This window comes from Echinops telfairi, unplaced genomic scaffold (genome assembly GCF_000313985.2).
Source record: "Echinops telfairi isolate 266 unplaced genomic scaffold, ASM31398v2 ScPeMD7_7467;HRSCAF=8505_1, whole genome shotgun sequence".
Classification (NCBI taxonomy): domain Eukaryota; kingdom Metazoa; phylum Chordata; class Mammalia; order Afrosoricida; family Tenrecidae; genus Echinops; species Echinops telfairi.
Window position 1 is genome coordinate 43,689,767 of NW_022111368.1, and position 15,344 is coordinate 43,705,110.

At 41.5% G+C, this 15,344-nt stretch overlaps 1 protein-coding gene across 1 annotated transcript in view; it reads right to left on the bottom strand.

Annotated features, from left to right (window-relative positions):
- Window positions 1-15,344, bottom strand: part of EIF2AK3 (eukaryotic translation initiation factor 2 alpha kinase 3) — a 96,311-nt gene that overhangs the window by 26,052 nt on the left and 54,915 nt on the right. The window contains exons 8-11 of the mRNA XM_004707940.2: window positions 14,788-14,910; window positions 7,909-8,129; window positions 5,460-5,572; window positions 2,504-2,626 (exon numbers count right to left, since the gene is read on the bottom strand). Coding sequence (XP_004707997.1) covers window positions 2,504-2,626; window positions 5,460-5,572; window positions 7,909-8,129; window positions 14,788-14,910 — 580 coding nt within the window. The remainder of the gene's footprint in view (window positions 1-2,503; window positions 2,627-5,459; window positions 5,573-7,908; window positions 8,130-14,787; window positions 14,911-15,344) is intronic.

Sequence of the window (15,344 nt, forward strand, 5' to 3'; positions counted from 1 at the left end):
CATAAATTGATGCCCCCAAAGAAAAAGAAACCCAAACAATAAGAGGAAATAGGAGGGAGATTCAAAGAGTTTGTTTTAAAAAATGGAATTAAAAGACAGTGGAATTTTCTCATGAACTTTTTGAAGCCCACTCATACTTAAAAATGTTAATAGTGGTTCTTACTGGGTAGAAGGATACACATGGCTTTTGTTTTAATATTTTCCACAATTAATATAGAAACATTTTAAATGGCGCTATTTAATAAAGTCGAAGGAACTGAAGACAGAAATTGCCCAGGATTTCATCTTGCTTGCGTCCATAATCACTGCTAATGGAAGCAGCTGGCCAAGGAGTTCAAATGGCACATTGCATTGAGCAAGCCTGCAGCTGAAGCCACACCTTTCCCCACCACCTCGTAGTCCTGTGAGAGTTGGACAACGAATAAGGAACACTGGAGAAGTGATGCATTTGAATTATGGTGTCGGTGAAGATTACTGAGAAGTATCATGGGATGCCAGAGAAGCAAATCTGTCTTGGAAAAAGCCTCGCCCGAATGACCCTCAGAAGCTAGGATGGTTCATACTTTGAACATATTATCAGGAGAGACCAGGCCCTAAAAAGGACATCATGCTTCTTAAAGTAGAGGGCAGCAAAAATGAGGAAGACTTGTGACAAGATGGGTGGACACAGTGGCTGCAGCCATGGGCTTGGGCATGACAATGATTGTGGAGATGGCACAGGGCTGGACAGTGTCTCATTCTGTTGTGCATAGGGCCACTTTAAGTTGGAACCGACTTGATGGTACCTAACAACATAGGTATTATAAAAAGGAATCTTGGTGCCATCGTGGTTAAAGCACTTGGCTACTAATCAAAAGGTCAGTGGTTCAAACCCACCAGCGGCTCTGCAGGTGAATGGCCTAACAGTCTGCTTCCAGGAAGACGGATGGCCTTGGAAATCCTATAGAGCAGTTCTATGAGGAAGTTTAAAATCTTATTAGATAAACTGAACTGAAAGATAATGGAAGTTTTCTATGAATTTTTTGAAACTCCCTGATACTTTGTCCTGTAGGGTTGTAATGAGTTGGAATCGACTCAGTGGCATTGGGTTTTGGTTACAGGTATTGCAGGAGTCCTGGTGGCACAGTGATTAAAGCACTTGTCTACTAACCATTCGAGAAAGATGTGAGTCTGCTTCTGTCGCGACGACAGGCAGAAACCCTATGGGGTGGATGAACTCTCTCCTACAGCGTCACTATGAGTCAGCATTGACTTCATGCACAGGGCTATTGCTTTTATAGGTACAGTATTAGTCATGACTAGGCGGAAAGTCCGTCCTGAGTTGTTAAGAATCAAAAACAAGGACCAACAAAAGGAAAACCACAAACAACCCCATTAAAATGTGGGCAAAGGATGTGAGTAACACTTCTCCTAAGAAGATGTACAAAGGGCCAATAAGCACACCATTAGGGAAATGCAAATCAAAACCACACGGAGATACATCTTCATATTCACTAGCATGGTGCTTTTCATGTGGCCAGCACATACACTACGTGTTGGTGAGGAGGTGGAGAGATTGGCACCCTCACCCACTGCTGGTGGAAATGTAAAATGGCACAGACACTCTTGGAAAGTCTAGTAGTGCCTCCAAAGTTATTACAGAATTTCTACCAGATTCAGCATATACCCCGAAGAACTGAAAGCAGAAGTGCAGTCGGGTACTTGTACACCAACGATCACTGCAGCATTAGTCATCATTGTCAACAGGCAGAAACAATCTAAAAGCCCAACAACAAATGAATGGATAATAAAGATGGTAATATACATATATATATGTAATAGGATACTATTCTGCTATAAAGAGAGATCATGGTCTGATACATGTTATGGTATGAATGAACCTTGAAAACATTATGTTGAGTGAAATAAGTCAAACACAAGAAGGCAAGTTTGTATGATCCAAATTATATGAGAGAACAAGAATAGGTGAATAGAAACAGTGCCTCCCCAAGGTGGGTAGGAAGGAAAAATAAGGAGTTATTTGTTTAAGGGATACTGAGTATCTATTATGAGCGATGAAAAATATTTGGAAAGTAGTAGTGGAGATTTTTATGCAACAAGGTACATGTTATTAATGTCACCGAATTATACATTTAAAAATGGCAAATACTTTTTAATGCATGTCTTAACCACAGTAAAATAAAAACAAAACAAAAAACAGATGGATATTTTAAGCACACGAAAAGCTATCTAAGTGATAAGAGTCGTATGAGCCCCTAATAAAATGATTAAAAAAAAAAAAAAGGAAGAAAAGCTATCTAAATAGATCACATCTTTTAAATAGCTGGTTATATGGTAGCTCTTAAATCTAAGATTCTGAAGACCAGAGACTGCGTTTTCTATAATCTGTAGGTTCTCAACAAATAGAGATAATTAAAGATGGATTAAGCCTCAATATGAAGGGCAGAGTGCCTGCAAGATCACATGGTACTAATTCAAGTTTACAAAAAATAGCATTCATTACCGATTGGGGAGACGGATCCTTTTGATAGCATAATTGCAGTCATCTACTTTATTTCTAGCTTCAAAGACAACTCCAAACCCTCCACGACCCATGCACTGAATTGGTTCAAAATCGGTTAGATAGCTAAAAAATAAATAATAATAAAAAGGTAAATTAAAAAAAATTAAAAGTTTGCAAGTAGTTTTAAATGTTATAGTATTAACCAGGTCAATCTTCTTATGATATATAAGAATTTATATACCCAATTCTCAGAGAAAATTTTTAATAAGTATAGTTTGAAATCTAATAGCCCTCTTTGTTCTCTTATATGTATAAATTAGAACACATTCTAAAATTTCTCCCTAGGAAATTTATTAATAATAAAAGGCTTCTTTTTAATTGGGAATCACTTATTCTTACAGCAATTGTACTATTGATCCTACCCAATACTTACCAACATGTACCAAAATATACTACTGAGTCTCCAAACATTTACCTCATCTTAGCACTTTGTACTTTCATTTAGAAAATGATTTTTAACTATTTTTTGGTCATTGGCCTGTATATTTTATGGGAAAAATGTTATCAATCCTATTACATTTAACTACTTTTTGCAGTTTGATACTCAACGTGTAACTACTATAACCCCAAGGCTCCTGTATTGATGTGTTTTTAAAGTCATAAATCTTTCTAGGAACTCAACCAGTCTGATATGAGCTGGTTACTTCAGGAGTCAATCCGCTCATCAGCAAAGGTCTTCAGACAGAAGCCACTCTGTCCACCCTCTGCGGCTTACAGAGAGGGCCACCACCCTGGGGCCTACTTCTCCTTTAGTCCCTGACCTCCTGAAGTGCACTGGATATCCAGCCAGCTTGCACTCCCTCGTGACTCTTAGACTTCTGCTCCTGCTATTTGCTTTCTTGGGACAACCCTTCTCTACACTCAATGAACCCTTCTTCTTCCCTCATCTTGCTCTCTCTCCACTCCTCTAAGAGCCTCCCGAGACCCTGGTCCTTGTTTCTCTATTTCCTTAGTCTGGGCACTACCTAGCAAATAGGAGACCTAAGATATGTCAGTTGAGTAAATGCATTCATGCCTGCTGCAGATGGCATATGTGATTCCAATGTATCCCTTATAAACTTACATGTATTACTTTCTGATGTGTATGGTCACACACATTTTCAAATAGTTGGCTCAGCTGGTTAGAACATGAAGTTAAGGAAGAGAAGCAAAAATCCCAACCCTCTATGGGCCAATTACTTTCACAGAGAATGAAGAGTAATAACCTGTATATGCCTGAAAATAGCTACTCTTGGTACTTCGGCACAAATCAACCTCCCCAACTGTGAGAACCCATAAAATTCAGGCCCTACTCCAACTGAATGATCTTCGCGTATTCCGAAACACTCACACAAAAACAGAGCTTCTGAAAGAAGTAACATCTTGGATGATGAGTCTAGATCCGATACCTACAATCTCGTCTAAGTTCCCAGCTGATAACTGACAAAACGAATGACTCTGGAGCGTATGCTCTTTAATAGTGACTTGGACACACAGAAAGCACCCAATGAATATTAGGTATCACTATTATTATCACAGAAATCCTTTTATAAGGCAAACAAACAAAAAAGGTCATTCTCCTCATACTGAATAAAGTTAAAGAAAAATTGGTCTATGTTTAATTCAGTGTTAGAGCACCTTATTAAAATTCTCTTCACAACAGTCTCACAACTATGTTTACTCAACTTTTATCCACTTCGCCCCTAGTCTCTAGCTCACCCTGAATTACTCATGATTTCAAGGTTCACATCACATGTGACCTCATTCATGATGCCCCATGGAACCGTTACAATCAGATTTAGTCTTGTGGCTTATGGGTCATATCCAGTGTTACCCTTCAAGATAGGGCCAGTTTTTAAAAACGTCTCCAGATTCCTAAAACATCGTCCTATAAACAGTTATTCAAACCAAATGTTAGAGGAGCAATGACTTCAGCAGTCATCAACCAGCCTCTTTTCCCCCGCCCACCTCTCACTGCCGCGTGTTGACTGCCACTGGAGTGTTATGCTAGTCAGCATCTTTCTGATCGAAAGCATTACGGTCACCTTTACTACTTGTGAGTCACCTAGTAATGTTGCTTTCAGAAACTGGTAGCTGAAAGAAACCAATCAGTTGTCAATTCTTGGCAGTACATAGGAATGCAGATTAGGTAATACCCTAAGTCCTCAGATAACCAAAATGGCTCAGATTGTAGCTGCCTTTTTCAATCTTTCCTGTCCTAACCCGTTACCTTGGCTATTAAACAATAAGGTTACATGTCTCTTTCTTGTAGTTCATGGTATTTACTGATAAGAGTATGATACCAAAAACGTAGGGGGGGAGTCACAAGCAACCTTGTCACATGCAAAATTTCCTGTAGCATCAAAGGTGGTACTGCATAGCACACAGATTGTCACCAGCTTCTTTCTTTGTATTTTAATTTCAAATGATTTGAACTGCCTACTTTTTAGTAGTGAACCCTTCTTTCTCTTCCTTCTGCTTTTGGAAAGTGTCAATATTATTGGCATATGGAATTACTTCTTTATCTTATCTAGACAGAATAAAAGATGAGCTTAGTAACTGGGGATTAAGCAACGTAGGGAGACTAATCTCATATTTTAATTACTACATGGGCACCACCATTAATAGCTGATACTATTAGTACCAAACCCAACACAGCGTAGACTCTCAGTAAATAAGTCATCCAACTAAGAACCTAGTTGGGCAGTTGAAATTCTAAACCCCTACAACACCCCATATTTCTGTCTTTCTTAAGGTACAAAATACTTTGAATGAATTTAAGTTACTAGTGGGCTAGGGCCATGTTTTATTCACTCAGATATTCACAATTTAAGAAAAAAGTTAAATAATTTCTTCTCTGATTCACATGGCTGCCACCAGGAGCTCTAACACATAGGCACTTTATGGTACAACTCACCGTGATACATATCCAGAATTTTTTATTTCACTCCAGCTACTGTCATTTGTGTCACCACTTATAGAATCATATTTATTTTCAGTTTGACATTGAGTTTCAGATTCTTTCCTTTGCTGGTTAAATTGGGAAAAGAAAAAAAAAATCACAACCAATACATAGCCAAATGGAAGTTAACTAATGGGAATTCCGATGGTTACTAAAACAACACGGGGAGCAAGAAAGCATTAAAAAAAACAAAAAATATAGTGTTTCTACTTATTATATTAAGGAAAAAAATTTCATCTTCCCACTCTCCTCCCTTTTGTGCTTCAGGGGATTTTCTTTCTTTAAATGTGGGTGTATTGTGTCTACAGTATAGCACAATACTAGGTGTAAAGCGAAAGACTGTGTACATGTATAAGGAGGCGTGCAGACTTCCAGGCAAGACTAGAATGATTTCACTTCCAACCAGTCTTGCAGGCCCTTTAAAAATGCTTTCAGTGACAGGAAGCTGGATTTGCCACCCCATTTGCAGTGTGTCTTCACTGCCATCTTCTAAAACATCTCCAGAGGATGTTAATAACCATGTGGCTGAAAGGGCCCCATTTGTGGAGCCAATGATTCCTTCAGCAATTCTTTACTGAGCACCGTGTAAGAGCTGGGGAGGCGACAGTAAGTGGGAAACAATGTAGACCCCGTCCTGGCCCAGTGGCTGCAAGAAATAACTACCTACCTATTAGGCATTTCAGTTAGGGAAGTCAGTGTGTTCTAAGACACGAGTGGACTCTAACGTAGATTAGAGGTTAAGGAAGACTCCCCAGACGACATGACAAGTAACGTCAAATTAGAAGGTGTCTAGGCGTGAGCAATGTGAGGATGAAGGGAGCAGAAGTGGGAGCAAGGGGAAGAGGACGGTCACTATTTACCTTTTAGAGGGAAGGGCACTACCAAGCTAAGAGAGGGTCTGATCCACGGGAAGGACAGCAGGAAGTTCAGCATGGTGGAGCGTGAAGCCTGGAGAGGAGGGCAGAAAGTGGCTAGGGCAGGGGTGAGACATGAGTAATGAGCCAAACACCCTGCCATCAAGTCAATTCCGGCTCTTAACAACCCAATAGGGCAGAGCACAATTGCCCCCAGTTCGTTTCCAAGGCGGTAAACCTTTACAGGAGCAGACAGCCTCACCTTCTACCTGCGAGGCGGCTAGTGGGCGGGCTCCCAAGTGTTGGCCTTGCAGTGAGGATTCCAACTTCCAACTCATAGCCTACTATACCACCAAGGGTCTTTGAGCAATGAGCAGGCCGGTACAAATCTTTCAGGATCATGCAGGCTATCCCAAGAACATGGACTTTATCCTGAGAGCAATGGGGTGGGGTCCACAGGGGGATCACTTACTAACGTGTTTTAAGCCAGGAAATGTAGCTAGTGTTAGGATATGTGGAGAATGGGCTTGAGACCAGGAGAGGCCCAGAAGCATAAAGACTTGTTAATGGTTTTGTTAATGATTCCGGAGAGGGTTACGGTGTTTGTGCCAGGAAAATGGAAGAGTAGACACATTGAAGATGTTTCAGAGGAAGACTTTAATATAACTTGGTGACTGATTAGATGAGGGAGGGAGGGAGGGAGGGAGGGAGGGAGAGAGGGAGGGAGGAGTGACTTCTGGCTGTGGTAACTGGGGATAGCTGTACATTTTACTGAGAGATGAAAAGTCCACAGGAACTGGTTGGACGATGGGAATGGGTGGTGGTGGTAACGATATCTACTGAAAGATAGGTCTCATTTAATGTATCTGTGGCGCTGTCAAGCAAGTGCCGGACTGCTAATCACAAACCCATCAGCTACCCCTTGGGAGAGAGATGAGACTATACAGCCTCGAAGACTCTGTAGAGGGTCAAGAAAAGTTAGAATCAACTGGATGGCAGAGGTTTGGGTGAGGTTCCCACGAGGCAGCTGGACCAGAGAAACAGATTCTAGAACCATTAGAATGTAACATAGTTGGAGTGGGGAAAGTAGGTGAGACCATCCAAGGTGAGCTTGTGGAAAGAACCAAGAAAGGTCTCAGGGGAACACTGAGGTTAATGAGGGAGGAGGACACGGTCCTGAGGTTCACACACCAAGCCAAGAAGCAAACCAAGAGGACCGTGTCAAAGAAGCTGGTTAGAAGAGGTCAAAGGGAGCTGTTTGTTTGGTACTGACAAGATTCAGTTAGATTTGGATTGAGAAATGTCCGTGAACTTGAACAAAAAGAGGATCATTGGGAACGCTGGCAAAAGCAGCCTCAGTGGGATGTTGGGGGTGGCCGTCTGCACAACTGAGGAGTGAGTGGGAGGGAAAGATGCAGGACCGAGCGCACAGGCAAGAATCACTCGATGCCAAACCAAACATGCGTTTAAAGCCCACTCCACTCACCCCAGTTAGGTTTCCTTTACACCTAACCCTCGGAAGTAAATTGGATGCTGGGCAAGTCTCTTACTCTGTGAAGATGAGGATGGAAAAGTCTGCGCACGATAAAGGTGGTGGCAACGATGCAAAACAGAATGGTCCCCACTATTTCCTTCCACCAGTGTAAGAGGAGGACCGGATCCTTCTTGCGGATGTTCTTGTTGTAAGCCGAGTTGTCGAGAAATCTGACTGTGATCTGCGTGCTTCGTTTGCTCCTCTCTCTCTTGTAGTATGGCAGGTAGTACCCATTATCTTCAAAACAAACATGGAAAAAGTGTTTTCTTTTTAATTAATAAATCATTTTATTGGGAGCTCTTACAGCTCTTATAACAATCCATACATCAATTGTATCAAGCACATTTGTACAATCTTGCCATCATTGTTTTTAAAACATTTTCTTTCTGCTTGAGCCCTTGGTATCAACTCTTTTCCCACTCCCTCCCTTTCCATCCCACCTTCGTGGATCCCTGATAAATTATAAATTATTATTTTCATATCTTGCATTGTCCATTATTTCCCTTCACTCATGTTTCTGTTGTTCGTCCCCCTGGGGTGTGTGTGTGTGTGTTATACATCTATCATTATAGTCAGTTCCCTCCTCACCATCGATCTTAAATCTCTTATTGTTCCCTCATCCCTGGATTTGTTGGCTCCCCCCTCTCTTTCTCCCACCTCTTCATCCCCCATTATCCCCCCAGAGCCGTCAGCCCTGTTGCTTTCTACTCTGGATTGGTCATCATGTCTATGCTATAAGGATAGACGTGAGCAAAAGAAAAAAGAGGAAGAAAAAAAAAGCCTATGAATAGTGCCAGGTCTGTCTACTGGAAAATGTATTTTTAAACAATAAGCTGAAAGCTCTTAGTTAACAATTTGCTACTTTCTATTGATTGCAGCATATTTTCCCCCATTTCTTCCTGCTTCTTTAACACCTTTCAAACAGCTTCATGAATTCTTCCTCTTTTTTACCAAGCAAATACATCTTATTCCATAAGTATCTTGAATTTTTTTATACCTACATGTAACACTATAAGAAAGACATAGGGGTGCCCTCATCCTATTACCTCGTTATTAATTAATTCCATCCATAGAGTAGAAGAATTAGGCAGTACTCAATCTTCCTCCATGGCATTTTAAGCTTTCCTTTCCCTTGCTACAATAAAACACATTTAAACAAGCCTGAAGGAAAGCATCTCCATCATGACCCTTGGCTGCTTTCAGGCCACCAAAACTGAACCTGTCCCAGAGAACACCTGTGCTCTGTACCTTCTATGTGACATTACTTGGACAGACTACACTCTTTTTGCTCTGGGACAGATTGCAGAATTTCTCTATGTCTTGGGGCTGTTTCTAGTTCTCAGTCTTGTTTGTGGACTGTTTTGTTTGGGCCACTTATTGGTATGATCTGCAGGCAAGTAGACTTGTCACTCACGTGACTCCATGTGAGCAAGCAGAGTTACCCCATGGGTTTTCCTGCTTGCTTATTTTTTTAAAAAGTTTTTTTGGGACATAATCCTCACACCATATAATTCAATAGTTCAATCATATCAAGAATCATACAGTAATTACCGCAATCAATTTTAGAACATTGTCTTCTTTGTACTGCTTTGTTATTTGCTCCCCATTTGCCCCCAGCTTCCCTATACCACACCCCCAAGAAATCATCAATCCAGTTACTGCCTCTCTAGATTCACCCATCCTGGATGTCACAAACCAAAAAACATACAAAAACAAAAAAGACAAAGAAAGAAAAAAGCTAACAACAATAACAAAATAAAATAAGAAAAAAAGAAAGCAGAAAATATTAAACACTAGGACGACTTTAAAATGGGTCAACTCTATCAAATGATGGGTTCTTTGAAAATAATAAAGACATGATAAGGTGTGAAATGTTACCCTAACTACATCTGCCATATCCACTTTGCAATGCACCCTGCATGACAGCAAGGCTGCTCACATGCCCGGTCTGTGGTCAGAGAAGCTTCACCAGAGGCTTCATCTACGTGTGGACCCTGAGAAAGGGTTTGGGCATGCCACTGCCATGCATAGCCTGATGTAAACCACACCCCATAGGCTTCTCTAGGCTGTAGTCTTTACAGAAGGCAATGGCTACGTCATTTTCCTGGCAGCATGAGCTAAGTTCGAGCTGCCAATCTTTCAGTTAACAGTTGAGTGCAACGGCGCCACTACGGCTCATTTTATAACCAATTCACTGTATACTCGAGTATAAGCCAACCCGAATCTCAGCCGAGGCACCTAATTTTACAACAAAAGCTGCATAAAAAATGTGCTGAAAAACTTGGCTTATACACAAGTATATAGGTAAGTTGTGCAGTAGTCTCCTAGTTCTTGAATCCAGAGAACCAACAAGAAGCCTATGTTGTTGTTATTCTAATGCAGATTTGAAGATGTTTCTATAACAAATGGTTAAAAAGGGTTTCACATTTAAATGTATCCTAACTTTAAAGAACTGCTACCTGCTATCAAAAATAAATAAACAAATAAAAGCTCACTCACTGGCATGGAGTCAATTCTGACACACGGTGACCCTGTAGGTCAGGGTGAAACTGCCTCCGTGTGTTTCCAAGACTATAATGTTTTCTTTTCTTCAAAAGTTTTATTGGCACGTAATTCACAAATCATACCATTCAATGTAGTTCAATCACACCAGGAGGAGTTGTGCAATCATCACCACAATCAGTTTTAGAACATTTTTTTTCTTCATTCCTGTACTCATCATTAAGCCCCCATTTTCCCCCAAACCCCCCTGCCACACCCCCAAACCAACGCCAAACTCACTGCCATCGAGTCAGTGCTGACTCATCGTGATCCTGTGGGTTCCTGAGACTATAGCTGGTTTTTTAAATAGTTTTATTGGCACATAATTCATATATCATACAGTTCAATCATTTAGTCATATCAAGCCCAATTGTATAATCACTATCACATCAATTTTAGAACACCGCCCCCACCACCACCAGATGGTTAAATCATCTTAAAATGAGTTGTGCAATCAGTCAGTTCTAGTGCTCCCTCCCCACTCCTGCCTTCATTTTTCATTCCTGAAATCCCCTTCCCTCCCATCACCCACCCCTGCCCTTGTATCACTTTTTATCACTATGCATATATCAGGCATGGCTCTCTAGAGCAGGGCTGTCAAACTCAATTAAAACACGGGACATTTGGTACAACAGGCAAGATTCACGCAGGCCACATCACATTTACAAATTTTGGTAAATTTATATTTTGAAGTGAGGATTCAGGAATATGGATAGAATAATTACAATGCTATTAGTTTTGCTTTTATTTAAACATTTATTTTATTTAATGTATTTATAAAGCTAAAATTATTCTTTTTTACCCTAAACTTGCCAGCACTTTCCTCCTACTAGTTTTCACTTACCTCTTATGTTGTGACCGGAAAATACAACAAAGTAACTAATAAGAAACAGAAAATGTTGGATATTTGGCAAACATGATGCACAATTGTAATGGCTTCCCTCTAAAAATGTTAACTAGCGCCGCCGCCAGGTATGATTCATAACACGACAACCCAGATTCATAACACCACAACTCTTTTTAACCTTTTCGTTATTGGGATCTGTTTACATGATGTGACACTGAGAGTGGCAGACATATCGCTCCCAAACGTCGCTGGAATTGAGTCAGCGCGTTTATACGTGTCCACGGGCCCCCAGGAAAGTCACTAGGCCACATGTATCCTCATCTTCAGTAGTTAAAGGGTTAACGAGGGAATTGTGTGTATGGTATTGCTTCGATCTCCCCTAAGTGCTATTTTCTTCACAAATTTTTTTTTCTATTTTCATTTTATTTCAGAGCATTGCGGGCCACAAAAAAATACCTCGGGGGCCACATGCGGCCCAAGGGACACCAATTTGACACCTCTGCTCTAGAGAAACAAAACGAGGACACTTATGATTATATATATATCTATCTATATGAATGAGGCTAGGTTTATACAGTGAGAACGAATATAAATCTAATTAGTCCACACAGTAGTACAGAGGGCTCAGTTCAACTCACTTTCATGGAACAGTTAATATACTGGAAGTTCTTCGACTCACACGGGCTGCCAAGGTCAAGGAAGCAGACAGTGGAGTCCTCCCTCAGCCAAGGCAGGAAAAGTCTGCCACAGGCAGCAAAAAGCAGAGTGTGTCAGCAACAGTCAGTCGATCGGGAGCTGGGAGCTTAGTGAAGCAGGCCCAGATAGGATCTTGAACTCAAGTAATGCAAGGTGACAGCTGTAGCGGACACATGATCCACCACAGGTTGGCTTGGCCCACAGGTGGTGTAGCACACAGGATGAGGTAGAGAACTAGGTAAAGCAGCAGCATGCTGGTCTGATCATCAGAGAACAAGAGAGAGGGGGAGGGCTTTGCAGAGCCATTTATCTCTTTGCCCTCCAATCAAACTGTGACCTGATTAATCCCACATGTTCCTACTGGCTAGGTTGGAATAATAAACCTAACTATCAAAATGCATCTACTCCTCCTGTGCTTCACAAACTGAGAAACCTAATAGAGACAACAAAAAAAGCAAAAGCAAAATAAAGTGTTAAGGATAAAATAATAGTAACATAAAGACAAAACTACAAATAATGAATAAGAAAGAAAATACTCCTATCAATATTTAAAAAAACAAAAAACATGTTGGGTCTATAGGGAGGTCAGCTGGCCAAGTATCAAGTTCGATCCAGCATAATCAAGATTACAATGGTCTCTACCTGATAGTAAGGCTGTTCTGGACTCTTGACTGTGGCTAGAGCGGATCTGTCAGCGGCTCAGTCTGACAAGATACTCAGCAGATGGGGTTGGGGTTCCCACAGTCCTCCATAGCCTTCTACAAATTGGGTGTTCATAATTTTAGCTCAGATATTTCCCCTTTGCCATATTCTAATTTTGTAATTGTCATGTCTGGATCACACAAGTTGGTGTGCTTCTTGTGTGTGGAGTTAGTTTGAATACAAGCCTTTAAGAACCCAGACACTATTCTGATTGATAGCCGGGCACCACCTACCATATATACTCAAGTATAAGCCAACCCGAATATCAGCAGAGGCACCTAATTTTACCACAAAAGCTGCATTATAAAATGTGCTGAAAAACTCGGCTTATACATGAGTATATACGGCACTTTCTTCACCACACTTTGCTTTGGCACCTTTATCTTCATTGATTATCTCATGAAGGTAAGCATCGACTACAGCCATGTTATCAGAACTGTTCTTAAATTGGGCTAGAGTTAAGCAGGAGCCCAGACTCTATGTGTTTGTTCACAGGGTTTGCATGTCTCAGGTTTACATTGGTGGTTGTATTATGACAAAATTACAACCCTGTAAGACCAACTGCACCAATAGCAGTCATAAGCCAACCAGAACATACAAAAGAAAAAACTAAAACAAAACCCCCCAAAAACCACGATACAAGTAGGAAAGCAAACACCCAGATAAACAAAGAAGTACATCATTGTCACTCACCCCCCTGGGGTGTAAGTCGATTGCACTATCACCATCAATGACCCAGCGCTCCAGGCACTGTCGTTATGAGGAGTCTATGTGAGTACTGTTCTATCTTGAGCCGCAACCCATGCAGTTCTGTCCTACACGGTTCCATCTCTCATTGGATTGGGCTCTGTGGACCCTATGCATAGGGGTGATGCCAGTCGGGGTCTTCCTGGGTCAATTCTTTCAAGTGCAGTTCCCTGCTCCACAGATCACCACCTGTCATGCCACTGCAAGGTGGGAATTGAAGTACTATATGTATGGTGATCCTGGGTCCCTTTCCACTGGACACCTACCAAGTTGGGGGTTCCCCCCAAGGTCCAATGGTGGTCACTTCCACATTCCTGTGACAGCCACTCTCTGCTTCCTCTCCCATCCAAGTACCCCAGTCCTCTGTCCAAGGGTGCAAGCAACTTCTAGGCAGGGTCAGTTCACTCAGCAGGCCCTCTATGTTAAGTCCTTCTGGAGTAGACCTGCATGGCTGTAACTTCTTAGGGAGTAGAAAGTCTCGTCTTTCTCCCGTGGAGCAGTTTGGTGGTTTCGCACTGCTGACCTTGCAGCGAGCAGTCCAATGCAGAACCACTATGCTGCCAGGTCTCCTTGTTACTTACTACAGAGAAATGTAGTTTATACCAAATTTTACCTATTCTTGACTTTCCCCGATTTGAGAACAAAACTTCAAATAACTATTTCTGACAACATTTTCTCATAGTTCTATCGAAAGCACTTGCTTTCTTTGTTATACAGTGTACCTACCGTTTTAGAGACTATATTATATAGGCTGATGATTAAATGAGAGACCCAGTCGCAAGAATGATTATTTCTTAAAGAGCCCTGGGTGGCACAAATGGTTAAGCACTTGACCACCAATCCCAAAGTTGGAACCTACCCAGAGGCATCTTGGAAGGCAGGCCTAAGATGTGCTTGCAATAAGTCACCGCCTGGGACACCCCATGGGGCAGTGCTACTTTGTACACACGGGCTGCCAGGATCGGAAGAGACCTGACAGCAACTAACCACAATGCTTGTCAAACATTTGTGATGTGCCAGGCACAGTGCTAATTAAGATTTCACACGCATTTGCTCCTACCAACCCAATGGACAGATATTCTGATTACGCTCCTCATCTTACATATGAAGGAACTCAGATGGAGGCAAGTTAGGTGTGGCCAGCTCAGGAGGTGGCGCAACTGGGATTTGAACTTTGACAATCTGACTTTAGTTTCCACACTTTCTTAGCTTTCACAATATAGCCTCCTGGGATAGTTTATTGTCTTCACTCCAATCAACTACTCTTCGTTTGAATTCTATTACTTAGTTTCAAATTAATACGTAAAATGAGTTTAAATGAACAAATGTCAGTATTTTCAACCAAGGAGTTGTCACTCTTACCATACGGATATTGCAAGATGGAAAGTGCACCGTTACTGTATTCGTCATGAGAAAACTTGTCATTACTAAGACATTTGTCAAATTCATCAGACCCCACCAACACCGGAGTTCTGGAAGGAGAGTCTACAGTAAAAGATAAAAGTGTAGCTGTTAGGACGAATGAAAACACATGTGCCTAGCTTACACAGATAAGGTCTACATCCTACTTTAGGGAGGGCCGCCTGGGGTCTGAGAAGCTTGCGTGTGGCTGGGTAAGATGCCGCTGCATTGGTCTCTAGGCATCTGGGGCAGAGAAAGAGGGAAACCTAAGATTGAAAGTAGTAATCTACACAAAGAATGACCTCACATATCTTGACGCCAGAAGAACTAGACAGTGCCTAGCTAACACTACTGGCCATTCCAACAAAAGACATAGTAGATGGTCCCAGGTAATCGGGGTGAAATATGTGGAAAAATTCAAATTACTCAAAAAGGCTAGCCTTCATAGGCTTAGACTAGTAGACACTAGAGGAATCCCTGAGACCATCACCCAGGGCTACTCGTTAAACTTGGAACTC